General features: G+C 43.7%; 1 protein-coding gene across 1 annotated transcript in view; it reads left to right on the plus strand.

Annotated features, from left to right (window-relative positions):
* The window catches only part of MED12L (mediator complex subunit 12 like), a 240,815-nt gene that overhangs the window by 185,018 nt on the left and 42,661 nt on the right, over positions 1-13,136 (plus strand). The window contains 4 exon segments of the mRNA XM_015419617.1: positions 6,860-7,087; positions 7,887-8,028; positions 9,290-9,410; positions 11,239-11,334. Of these exon segments, the coding sequence (XP_015275103.1) occupies positions 6,860-7,087; positions 7,887-8,028; positions 9,290-9,410; positions 11,239-11,334 (587 nt within the window).

Consider the following 13,136-nt stretch of genomic DNA (forward strand, 5'->3'; position numbering starts at 1 on the left):
AAAATCCTGGGACTTCCTATTTTAAGTTTTGTTGTCTTTTCTAAACTTCCTTAATTTTGAAAGTGAACTATCGCTCTTTCTGTTTTTCCCCCTTAACTGAAAGGCATCTTATGTTGTAGAACTTCAGGTTGACTGATTTGCAATCCAGCAGTGTATGTTGAGACATTTTCTAATTTAAACATGTTGGCTGACAGGATATTAGAAGTGTTTCTTAAGTTCTGGCATTCATTGAGAAAGCATGAACTCCATTTTGCTGGGTAGAGGCTAAGGAAGTTGCTTCCACTAGTTTAAAAAGCTCAATTATAAATTCTTAGTGTAGATCTTCTAACAATTATGCGACTGCTAGCTTTTCTGAAGGTACAGAAGTACTATTCAGGCTGGAGCTCTCTGAAAGGAAGTTTCTAACTTAAAGGTAAAGTCACAGGATGTAGAAAGACAATGAAGTTTTGCAACTTTTTTTGTTCCGCTTTGACTATAATTCAGATATTATGTACATTATGTGCTAGCTTCTTACCATGTTCATGAATGCAGCTTCCTTTATGCATGATGTATGATGCAGGAATCCTGTTTTACAACTCACTCCAGTTAACCATGATGTATGAGTGCATGTACACAGCTTAATAGAGTGAGCCAGGATTCAAAAGCAGAATGCGTTATTAGGGGTGTGCGAAAAACCCCAAAAAACAAACACACACAAAACACGGTATTTTGGGGGGTTTGGGTATATTGAACCGGAAAACCATTGGTATTTCCTGATATTCCCAAATTCCAATACTGGTATAGTATTCAGATTTATTAAATGGTTGGGATTGCTGAATTTTTTCAGCCCCATTATACCATATGGGTCAACTTAGGGTATCATAGAGAATTGATCCAGGGGTATCCGGGGCTCTGTGGGGGCTGTTTTTTGAAGTAGAGGCACCAAATTTGCAGCATAGCTGCTGGTGCCTCTCCTCAAACCCCCCCACCCCAAGTTTCATTTCCAACCATTTAGTGCTGGAGTTTTAGACCTCTGTGGAGCCATATGGGTCTGGAAGCTGCATTGGGGAAGGGGGTGAAAACTCTCCCTCCTGCCTCTTTTGTGAGCAGAGCAGAAGTGGTGGAACAGGAAAGGAGCTATGTTGCCCACAGGAAAACCATGTGCCCAAGCAGTCTGAACCCACTTCCTGTGAATATCTGTGGTAGATGGTAGAGTGATGTGTACAGCTGTTCTAGCTATAGTGATTTCTGTAACAGTCGAAGAACTCACCATCTTTACTTCATGCATATGAAGCAGAGGTGTACTACCTGTTCCGAATTATTAGTCAAAGCCCATTATAACCTATTAACAGATACCTTTCCTTTCTTTTCTTTTTATTCCCATAGCTGTGTAAGTGCTCTAATATTATTTTTATTATATTACATTTATTATGTAATGTGGATTTAAATTGTACTTTATGCACTGTCTAAGCAACCCTGAGCGGGGTGTAAATTCGGAAGCTGCAGCTAGTGCAGAATGCCGCGGCCAGGCTTCTGTTGGGTCTTACCAGATGGGAACACATCCAGCCTGTGCTGAAGGCATTGCACTGGCTGCCAATAGCATACCGAATTTGCTTCAAGGTGCTGGTGCTTACCTTTAAAGCCCTATATGGCCTGAATCTGACATACCTGAGGGACCACCTTTCCCCATATATACTCCAGAGAGCACTGAGGTCGGGGGCCCAGAATTGACTGGCCCTGCTGGGCCCCAAGGATGCCAGGCTCGCCACCACCAGGGCCAGAGCTTTTTCAGTGGCGGCTCCATACTTGTGGAATGAGCTCCCGGAGGAGATCAGGGCCCTGCAGGATCTTGTGCAGTTCCGCAGGGCCTGCAAGATGGAGCTCTTCCACCAGGCTTTCAACTAGGAGCCACCCCCACTACTATCAATGAGCCGGCCCGTAGTTTCAGCATCTGGCCTCTACCACTGCGCTCAGGAAGACCACTGACTGGTAAACTGTCTGGCAGTATGGTATTTTCAGCATGCCATCGTACGTACTGAATGTTTCAGCACTAGCACTTTATGAGACTCTTGTTTTATTGTAATTGAATTTTAAACTGTTTTTATGTGAATGAATGGTCATTTACAGACCAAATATGTAAGCCCCTCTGAGCCCACTTGCGGGGAGGGCAGGGTATAAATAAATAAATAAATAAATAAAAATTAATTGCCTAATCCCCACAATTGTGGGGCTGTAGGTGATGAACAAAATTTTAAAACCATAAAAACCATATCCAGCATATAATACAATAATTAAAAGCCAGTGGTGAAAATTTTTGCAGCTCCCTCCCATATCTGGTCTGTGAGTACTTTGGACGCACGTGGAGGGGGTAAATTTCACAATGAATAGGGATCCAGGTTGGGTGCTAGCCATGATGTTGACCGTCATTGTCCTCAGCCAAACGCCTGGCCCTGTGAAACTGCATAAGATCACTCAGGGCCCTGATGTTATTTGGCAGAGAGTTCCAGCAGGTTGGGGCCAGGGCCAAAAAGGTCCTGGTTGAGGACAGCTGGATATCTCTAGGGCTGGGGACCACCAGCAAGTTGTTCTGTGAAGAGCGTAATGCTCGGCTGGGGGTGTAAATGAGGAGGTGGTTCCAGCAGGTTGGGGCCAGGGCCAAAAAGGTCCTGGTTGAGGACAGCTGGATATCTCTAGGGCTGGGGACCACCAGCAAGTTGTTCTGTGAAGAGCGTAATGCTCGCCTGGGGGTGTAAATGAGGAGGTGGTCCCATAGATACACCAGTACCAGACCGCTCAAGGCCTTAAAGGTCAGAACCTAGAACTTGACCCAGTGCTCCACTGGAAGTCAGTACAGCTGATGCAGCACAGGTTGAATATGTGCAGTCTGTGATGTTCCTGTTAAGACACATGCCACCGCATTCTGAATTAGTTGGAGCTTCCAGGTCAGTCTTGAGGGCAGGCCAGCATAGAGTGAGTTACAGTAGTCTAGCCTGGAGGTGACCATCACATGGCTTACTGTGGCTCTGTCAGAGCGTGACAGGAAAGGGGCCAGCTGCCAATATATTGTTAAGATTGTGTTGAGTACCAATTGGCCTTCACTTTCAGTGGTTAGTGTGTCAGACTTAGGGACTTGGAGACCCAGGTTTGAATCCCTGCTTTACCTTGGACGTTTGCTGGCTAACCATGACCCAGTCATACTCTCTCAGCCTAAGCTACCACATGGCAGTTGCTGTGAAGTTAAAAGGAAGGCAGGGAGAACCAGGACTGTAGCCAGCAGTGGGGAACAAAGGGCTGTGCCCCCTAGTGAATTTGCTGCTCTCCCCTCCTGCGCTCCCCCTTTAATTATGAGTCAGCAAGGAGGGGAGGGCTCCTGCAGAGTGAGTCTCCGAGGTGCCAGTGGTGACATGCCCTTCCCTCCTGCTGGCGCTTTAGTCCCCTTGCCACTGCAGCTGCATTGCTCATCCTCTGGCCGAGGGGCTTTCCTTGTTCCCTGAAAGTTGCCTGCTGGACAGACGATGGGTCGGAGTTTACTCCTAATACTACCTCTTTATTCTTCCTCCCTAAGCGAAAAGGCTACTCTGCAGAAATCAGATCTGCCCAGGGCCCTGCATATTTTACTTGTGAGTAAGTCTCTGGAAGTTCTCCCACGCTCTCTTCTAGCCACATCTCATTGCCCAAAAAGGGCCTGCCTGGGGTGGGCGTGAATCGGGGCTGTGCGAGAAGGTGGAGCGGTACAAACAGGGCAGCAAAACAGGAAAGGGCAGCTCAGGCTTTGTGCTGCTTTGGAGAAATTGCCCACAGGAACCCTCCTTTCAACAGTGCTTGGACTGGCATGAAAGTGATTTAATTCTACTTCAATTAATTGGTGCCCCCCCCCCAAATTCCTGGCTACGGGGCTGGAGAGAAATATATTGTAAGTGGCTTTGGGTACTCATTGCATAGGTCAAAATAAATAAATAGTAATGGGGTGGTGGCAATTGCTATGTCATTTCCAGGACTGGACCCTGTCTACTGCTTGGGGTTACCAACTTCCAGGTGGGGCCTGGAGTTCTCCTGTAATTTCAGATGATCTCCAGACTACAGAGATCACTCCCCCTGGAGGCAAAGGTAGCTTCAAAGGGCAAACTCTGTGCCATCATATCCCCTCTGAATCCCTTCCCATCCACAGACTCTGCCCTTTCCAGCCATCGCCCCAAATTTCCAGGACTTTCCCAAGGTGGAGTTGGCTACGCTACTAGAGTTGGACCTGGAATAAGACAGATGCTTGATATTCCAAAAAATGAAGCTTAGGATCACAGCACCTGGGGCTGCCAACTTCATGTTGGGAAAATCCAGAAGATTTGGGGGGGGGGGTGGAGCCTAAGAAGTGTGGGATTTATGGAAGGACGGGATCTTAGCAGGGTATAAAGCCATAGACTCTACCCTCTAAAACAGTCAAGGGAACTCATCTCTGTTGTCTTGAGATCCATTGTAATTCTGGGAGATTTACAGGCCCCGCCCAGAGGTTGACAACCCTAAAAGCAACTCTTTGTTTGCCTGCTTCAATTCACAAAATAGATTATGGAACATAAAGAGACTTTGTATGTGTTTATGAAACATGAGGTTATCATCTCCACAAGCTGGATGCACTCTGAATTATCCAGCTGCATTCAGGCTTTTGAATAAACACTTTATGGAGCATTTGTTGATTTGCCAGCTGTTGAGCATTAAGAGGAGTCTTTAATCAAATTGTGTGTAGGCCCTGTTTTCTCTAATGTGTACATTTTGTCCAAGAACTCTTGGAAAGCTTTCACAAAATGCACGTGAAGTGAACCTGCTTCTATACACTTTTGTGTTTCTTCTAGTGGTGATATTCTTAGAACTTTGCAGTATTTTGATATCAAACAGAATATTTTCTTGAAAAGCAGCATTTTGTGAGTTGCAGTTATTGCTTTTGTAATATGACTTGTATTGACTTTAGTGTAATATTGTGATGTGTAGGCTTCCCAAGTTTCCCCGCCCCAGAGGCCCATTCCCCGCCGCCGCCAGATCGGGCCCCAGGGGGAACCCCACCCCGACGTGCGCATCACCAGGAAGTGACGTTATGATGCCGGGCATGCTGGGGGCGGGGCCACGGTCATCCGAGGGAAAACTCGGTTGGTTTTTCCCTCGGATGGTTGTGGCCCCGCCCCTAGCATGCCCGGCGTCATAACGTCACTTCTTGGTGATGTGCGCGCGACGCACGCATGCTCCAGCCAGGGGGAACCCCACCCCGGCGTGCACGTCACCAGAAAGTGACGTTATGATGCCGGGCACGCTGGGGGCGGGGCCACGGTCATCCAAGGGAAAACTCGGATGGTTTTTCCCTCGGATGGTTGTGGCCCCGTCCCCAGCGTGCCCGGCGTCATAACGTCACTTCTTGGTGATGTGCGCATAGGGCTGCCAAACTGCAGCGGGGGATCCGTGCGTCATCGCAGGATCGCTGCCGCGGGGGGACAGCGATCCGGGTTGCACCGGCATCGCCAGGATGTGACGCTACGCGTCGCTCTGGCAATGGGGCTGTTTGGAGTCCCGTTGCCAGGGCGACACGTAGCGTCACATCCTGGCGACGCTGGTGCAACGCGGATTGCTGTCCCCCCGCGGCAGCGATCCTGCGACAACGCACGGATCCCCCGCCGCGGTTTGGCAGCCCTATGTGCGCGTGGCGCATGCGCGCACGCTCCACCCACAGAGTGGGAGTTTCCCAGTAAGTACTTTTTTCGACTTGGCAACCCTAGTTATGTGACAGAAAGGGATATGATTGAAGAGAGTGTGTGTTTACACCTTCTAAGCTCGTTAACTTCAGTGGTTTTAGAACTCTCTTTAGTATTTCACCGGTGGTAATTGTCCAGTGAGATCCTGCTTTAACAGGCCAGCCCTCATGGGCCTTTACAGCGGGAGCTTTTCTGTAGTCTATGGAAATCTGTCCAGCAGATACCTACCAGGCTTGTATTTTGAGAAATTTTAGAAAAACAGTGGGAATATTCAGCTAGGCATTTGGGTTTCCTTTTAAATTCTCTAGTTAGTGCTGTAAAACAAAAACTACATAACAACACTTTAAGATGGGTTTTTAATTATTGTATTGATTTTGCATTCATATACTGGTTTTAAAACAATAAACTGGTTATAGCATTGTAGGAGCTGGTGTTACACGGTTACAAAAAGATGTGGAGTTATTATCTGGAAGGTTATATGTTCAAATCTCTTAGCCCATTTCAGTGCTTGCAGGGCTGATGCAAGGATTAATTATTATATTATATGAATCATTTTGAATTTCAAAAGTGGTATACAAGTGCAAGTTCTAATTATTATAATAAAATATTAATTTGTGCATAATACAAATGGACACATACCCGTTGCTTTAAATATGAATATAAATGGTTGTGCATTTATGGTCATAGCTACAAATACAATTTTCCTTTGATACCAAATGCATCATTCCAAGCTAAGACAGCCTGTGGTATTCAAATTTTGCATTTCTGTTATTGTGTTCTGTGATTGAGTTGTAACTAGGCTACAAAGTATCTATTTTTTATATAGGCAGGTATCAGTCATTCTGATGCTTAAGCTTGGAACTGGTGTAATTCATATACTTAGAAGAGAACCCAACTTTTTCATTCAGCCAGCTTTTTCATTCAGTCTTGCTCATTTCCTCTCCTTATTACAGTTTCCATTCCACGTGACTTTTGTCTATGCAGGTCCCTTGATCCTGAATGTAGCCTTTTTAGCGGTCAAAGGGGATCCTCTGCTTCCTTTTCATCCCTTGGAAAAGCTGGTTGGATCCAACCCAGCATTTCAGAGTCCCTGAATCAGAAATTTGGGTGTCTTTAAAACTAATCCTCCTCCTTTCTTCTCCTTTTAGTAGTGCCTGTTCAAAAGTGAAGCAAACCATCTATAGCAATGTGCAGCCTTCGAACTCAAATTTGTTATGGGATCCAGAATTCATGCTGGATTTTATAGAGAATCCTTCCATTCACAGCCTCAACTATTCAATGCTAGGCAAGATCTTGAGTGACAATGCACCTGGTCGCTACAGCTTTGTATGTAATGCTCTGATGAATGTATGCATGGGCCATCAAGATGCTGGCAGGTGGGTGAAATTGTAAATAGCAGCTTGTGTTCCATAAGCATATAATTTCGAGTTCCGTTTTCTTTATCCTTTCCCTTCCTCTCTTATAATTTATTATATTTATCTTCAGTAACAATGTTAACTGAAGATATATGGATTTCCTGGTGTGTTTAGCTGTAGTATACTGGATTGCAAATGTTCATCTATCAGGTGATGATTTGAATTTCAGTTACTTCCAAAGAGGTCAAAATTACTAACTGTGGTTTGTGCTCTTGGCCCCAAGCCAGGATTTAAATCATGTTTTAGAACCATGATTTGTAAGCAAGATAATGAACTACCCTTTGGCCTTTTTTAGTATTTGGACATTATAGCAATTTGTGATTAATACCAACTGAGAATCTTCACAGTTGCATATAAGAGACTGAAGACTTCCTGGCTTGTTTGTTTGTGATGTGTGAGTGTAACCCTTGATGTTTTCAAACCTGGAATCCATGTTTAATCCCGAAATGGGTCTCCTCTCTCTCTCTCTTTTTAAAAGCCATATGTGCTCACTTCAGCAGCACATATACTAAACTTTTAAATAAAACTTTATATCTCAGCTTTCTCTTCCATCCTGCCTTTCATCTTTGTTTTCTTAACAATCCTTAACAAGGTATGTGGGGGGGGGGAGTATGCCACATGAATTCATGTTTGTGGTTTCTGACCTACCACTGCCAGCTGCTGACCAATATGTTGTTGTTCAATACCCAAGGCACAATATTTTCCATGGTGATGAATGTCGGTCATTTAGCATTCAGTTTTCTGCTCTGTTCTTTTCTAGAATCAATGACATTGCCAACCTGTGTGCGGAGCTGACGGCTTGCTGCACAGTGCTAAGCTCAGAGTGGTTAGGGGTCTTGAAAGCTCTCTGCTGCTCTTCAAACCATGTCTGGGGATTTAATGATCTGCTGTGCAGTGTGGATGTAAGTGCAGAATGTGCCATTTTAAATTGATAAGCTTCTGTGGATCTTCTGTAGATCGACTACAATTATTATGTAATCAAGGCTTGATTTTTCATAGCTGGCTTTGTGGGATTTGACATGTCTAGATGGGGCGGTGAAAGAGACCATACAGTTTATGATGGTCTTTGGCAGACTGGTTGCCAGCCTCCAGGTGGGGCCTGAGGATCCCCTGGAATTACACCTCATCTCAAGACTGGAGAAAATATGTGCTTTGGAGGGTGGAGTCTATGGGATTGTACCACACTGAGGTCCCTGTCCTCCACAGGCTCTATCCCCAGATCTCCAGGAGTTCTCAAACCTGGAGCTGGTAACCCCACTATTGTGTAGTGGGTTAACCGCATGGCAAGGCTGCTGCGGTTCGCGTATCATCCTGCACGCTTACTGCTACACAACAAAGACAAAGGGAAAACGGCCCGGGGGCCAACTATATACACATATGGGGACACCCCCTAGGTCCCATTGGTGGGTTTGAATCTCCCGCCAACATCCCATTGGTCCCTCGGTGGAGAGACCAGGAGCCTTGTCCCATTGTTCCTCCAGAGACAAGCTCTGGAGTATTTGCTGACCTCTGGTGGCGGTCAGGGGACACAACACCCACCCACCAGGAGCGACCTGACATCCCTATCTGGCAGCATGAGCTAGCATTTCTTTAGCATTCTTTCCATACTGTAGTGCAAATTGCTTTTTATCTCAGTTGAGATCTATTTTCTTGCATGGTTTGCATTTTAAAAAATCAAGCTAGGTTTATTAATCTTGTGGCAAATGCATTTAGAAAGTCAGATATGAATTTAATAATAGCAATAATAAATAAGAGAATAACAGCAAGTGAAAATGGGAAGGAGATGGATTAAAATAAGGGTGCAGAAAAGAGAGTGCTAAGGGAAAGCAGACAGGGGAGAGAAATGGGTTAGCAATAACTGGGAACATTTCCATACATATTTATGCCATTAGTTGGGCATTTTACTGGCTTGTTATTTGCCTTTTTTAAAACAGTTATACTGGAAGCCACTTTGGGTCTCTGCTGGGGAGAAATATAGGGTATAAACACCTAAATAAATACGTTTTAGATGTCTTTCTGAATGCAGAAAGTAAAGGTGCCCTCCGCTCCCATTCTTGTACGCCATTCCAACAAGAAACATTAAAGGCAGCTTAGTAAAGCAGTCTTGCTATGTTTCCTTGCAGACGAATGGCAAAAATGCCAATGCTTTTTTCCCCCTTTAAGGTGAGTGACCTGTCGTTCCACGATTCACTGGCCACCTTTGTTGCGATACTGATAGCACGTCAGTGCTTTTTCTTGGAGGATGTAGTTCAACATGTAGCTCTTCCTTCTCTGCTTACAGCAGGTGAGTGAAAGCAGACAAGCTATTCTTCAACTTAAAAAACCCTCTTTTATAAAATCAATATAAAGCACAAAGCTTTGCTCTTTCTTGGCATAAGATTAAGGTGAGTACCTTGGGGAAATGACTTGTGTTAGTCAAGTCATGCCATGGTCATCTAAAGTGTAATTTACTCCTTTTGGCAGCCTGTCGTTTCTTATTGTTTTCATGCATTCTCTTGTTGCTGTTGTTCAGTCGCATAGTCCAGTCCGACTCTTCACAACGCCATGGACCACATCATGCCAGGCTCTCCTATCTTCCATTGTGCTCCGGAGTTGGCTTAATTTCATGTTCGTTGCCTCGATAACACTGTCTAACCATCTCATCCTTTGCCGTCCCCTTCTTCTTTGACCTTCAGACTTTTCCATAAATTGTCTGCCTACCAGAAACTAAAGCAGGGGGCAGTTTACAGTATATGAATTCAGTTTTTACTCTTGCATGTCTCTTCTGGTTCCCCAGCTAGAATTTTTTGTATGTGTCATCACTGCTTCTGCCCTCAAATGTAACTTCTGCTAATTTTTGGTTTCTTGCCAACATGTTGCAAAGTGATTGGATGTAATAGTCTTCCCACACTTTGATGGCACCACACTGTTACACTTTTTTGGAATTTCCTGCATTCTTGTCTTCTGCCCAGTTTCTGTATTATGTGGTTTGTCATCTTCACCTTAGAGATCTGGCACAGCTTCATTCAGTCTTTATCTCTCCCTTGCTGGGCTTTCTCGTGTTTTCCCTTTCCAGCAATTAATTCTGCATTTCCCATGACCTTTTCCTGTCTGTTCCTCCAACACCCTTTAGTCTGCAGATGTCTCCATGTTATCTACTTAGCACATTTTTTTCTTTTGTGAATATGGATTCTTTGTCTGCTAAATAAGATAATTCAGCCATTTAATTAAATAATTAAGCACCACCTGAATTTTTAGGACTGTAACTTTTAAAAATCCTTCTGATATTTGGAACAGCATTGGTTCCACTGAGGATTTTCTCAGTTTCACTGTTAACGTTTGAACATAATAAATGCCTGTCTGCAGGAGGTTGTAACTCCAGCCGATTTGAAGGAGTCATGAGACCCCTTCTGAAGAAGGCTTCTCTGAACCCCAGTGATCTAAATACCTACTGCCCTGTGGCCAGCATTCCGTACTTGGGCAAGGTGTTTGAATGCGTATTGGTTACACAGCTTCAGGCTGTGTAGAAGATGGAACATCTAGTCCCAGCTAGATTTGAGTCCAGTAGCACCTTAGAGTTCAAGATTTTTGAGGTGTAAGCTTTTAAAAGTCAAAGCTCCATTCATCAGATATAGACCAAGGGACCCCAAACTTTTTGAGCCAGTGAGCACCATTGAAATTCTGACACAAGGTGGTGGGAGCAACTACAAAATGGTTGTTGTAGGAGGAGGCAGATGGCAAACAGAGAGAGAGAGAGTCCAAGTTCAGGGGAGAAGAGATGTAATTTTTAAAAATACACTGGGAAAGAGGTGTACGTGAAACGAAGAGAATAAAACCAACACTGTTGGGGCAGGTGCTTCACTGAAAGCCTTTTATCTAGGTTTTTAATTAAAGGGGCTTTATCTTTTTTAGCTTGCTGGTGGTTTTATGCTGTTTTATTCTCCTGTCTTTTATATGACTTGTTTTTATATTGATAAATATAATATCCCCCCCACGATATCCGGCCCATGTGACCGGGGCCTGTGTATGGTTTTAATTTGGAATTTGGTAAGCCATCTAGAGCCACAAAGGAAAGGTATGGTCTAATATTTTAAAGAGCAACAAAAAGAAATTGTCTCATGTCTCTTCCACAGCCTGTGGTGATCCGGATGCTGAGCCTGGGGCAAGGATGACATGTCGGCTTCTGTTGCATCTCTTTAGAACCCCTGAAGCTTGCTTTCTGCCAACTGGTAAGTATTTCAGATCTATTTATTGGAGACCTGAATTTAGGTCTTTTAGCATCCTTGATTTAAGTCTATGCACATGTACTATTTTTTTCTGTACTTTGTTACCTGGCTCTATGTATGTGTGCATATGCACACTCAAAACATGCCCGTGTATGTGTATAATTTTAAATTCCTTTTTCTTAATTGTGATTAAGAAATGCATGGAGAGGAGCAGAAAATTTCTGACTGATGTCGATTCTCTGTCTGAAATGGCTAATTCCCCTTCCCCTTTTCTATCCTTGTATATTTTAAAATTCAATAAAAATGTATACACTAATTCCTGACAGAGAAACAGCAACATTAGCTGTGCCCAACTTTCTGCTTAGCATTTCCTACATCAGACTGTTTTATAAACTCATATACTTTGCTTCTCTGAAGATGACATTTGATATGACTAGAAAGCTGTTTTAATTTATATAGCACTTTCCATAATGTGTTCAAAATGCTTCATGCAAATTATCTCAGTCATCCTAACAGCAAGGGTTGTAACAAATACCAGTGTTATATTACAGATGATGGCACTAAGGTGAGAGATGGTGGCTCACCTAAGGCATAAGTTAATGGCTCAACCAGAGACTTTCCCCTCAAAGTTAGAGATGTCAAATTTCCAAAAACGTTGAAACCATGGGATGAATTTTTTTGGGGGGAGGGGTGAGTGAAATATATACAATATATAATTTCCTATCAAACCTAAACTAATTTTTCTGCCCTAACAAGAAGGAGCCGGAAGCCGGAGAACAGCAAGTCCTGCCACCTGGGTGCCGGTAGGCAGCCCCGTCCCTGTGTACTATGTGGCCTTAGATAGGGAATTGGTATTTGAACCTGTATGTAAACCGCTCAGAGACCCTTCGGGGTCAGAGCGGTATATAAATTGAAGGTATAAATAAATAAATAAATAAAAATGCATAATGAGCTTATCATATAGTATTAATTGGCACATTTATGGTATTTAACAATAATAATTACTTGGGTCTTTTTAAAGGCAACATTGCAAATATACCAGACAGTTAATGGAGGGTAACAAACTCTTGCATTCTATGTTACTTTAGCACAAGTATCTTAATTCTTGCCATTTGAGAGGTAGGAAAAAATAAATATTGAAATTAGAACTTATATTCTGTAGCAAGGAAAGTGCGTGCATTATTTGGACAGAGATTCCTGCAGCCACAGCAAACAGGACCACCAGCACATCTGGATATCAGTTAAACTACATAAAACTGAAAATACAGAGCTCTTTAATAATGTATTATTACAAAACACGTTATGACATAATAATTGTTGCCTAAATTATTTGCATTTAAACTATGATCTTATCCTTGAAACTATACATTATTTTTCCTTAAAGATACTTTAAAACTTGAATTAAGGTCAGAAGTCCAGAGAATCTCTTGTAAGGAAATTGTGCCTTCAATGTCACAGCCAATGTTTACGCAGACCAAGGGGCTGATTTTTACCAGTATGTTTATGTCCACTCAAGCACTCTGCTTTTGACAATTGTTTTAAGGTAGCATAAATGTGATGATATAGAAGGAGAAATATATCCAGCCCCGTAGCAAGGAGATTTGAGGGGAGGGGGCCTCAGGGGGCCCGCCAGCCAATTAAATGAAAGTACAATGCAGGTGGTAAGTTGGAGCACTTTGGGGGCAGCCCGAGAGGGAGGGGGCCCAGAAGAAACACTAGGGGGCCAGGCCCCGTGGGCCCCATGTTAGCTACAGGCCAGAATATATCTCTTTGTTGCTGAGGCAGCCCAGATCAATGCTTCCTGT

Source organism: Gekko japonicus, unplaced genomic scaffold (genome assembly GCF_001447785.1).
Source record: "Gekko japonicus isolate JY-2015 unplaced genomic scaffold, Gekko_japonicus_V1.1 scaffold1161, whole genome shotgun sequence".
Taxonomy (NCBI): Eukaryota; Metazoa; Chordata; class Lepidosauria; order Squamata; family Gekkonidae; genus Gekko; species Gekko japonicus.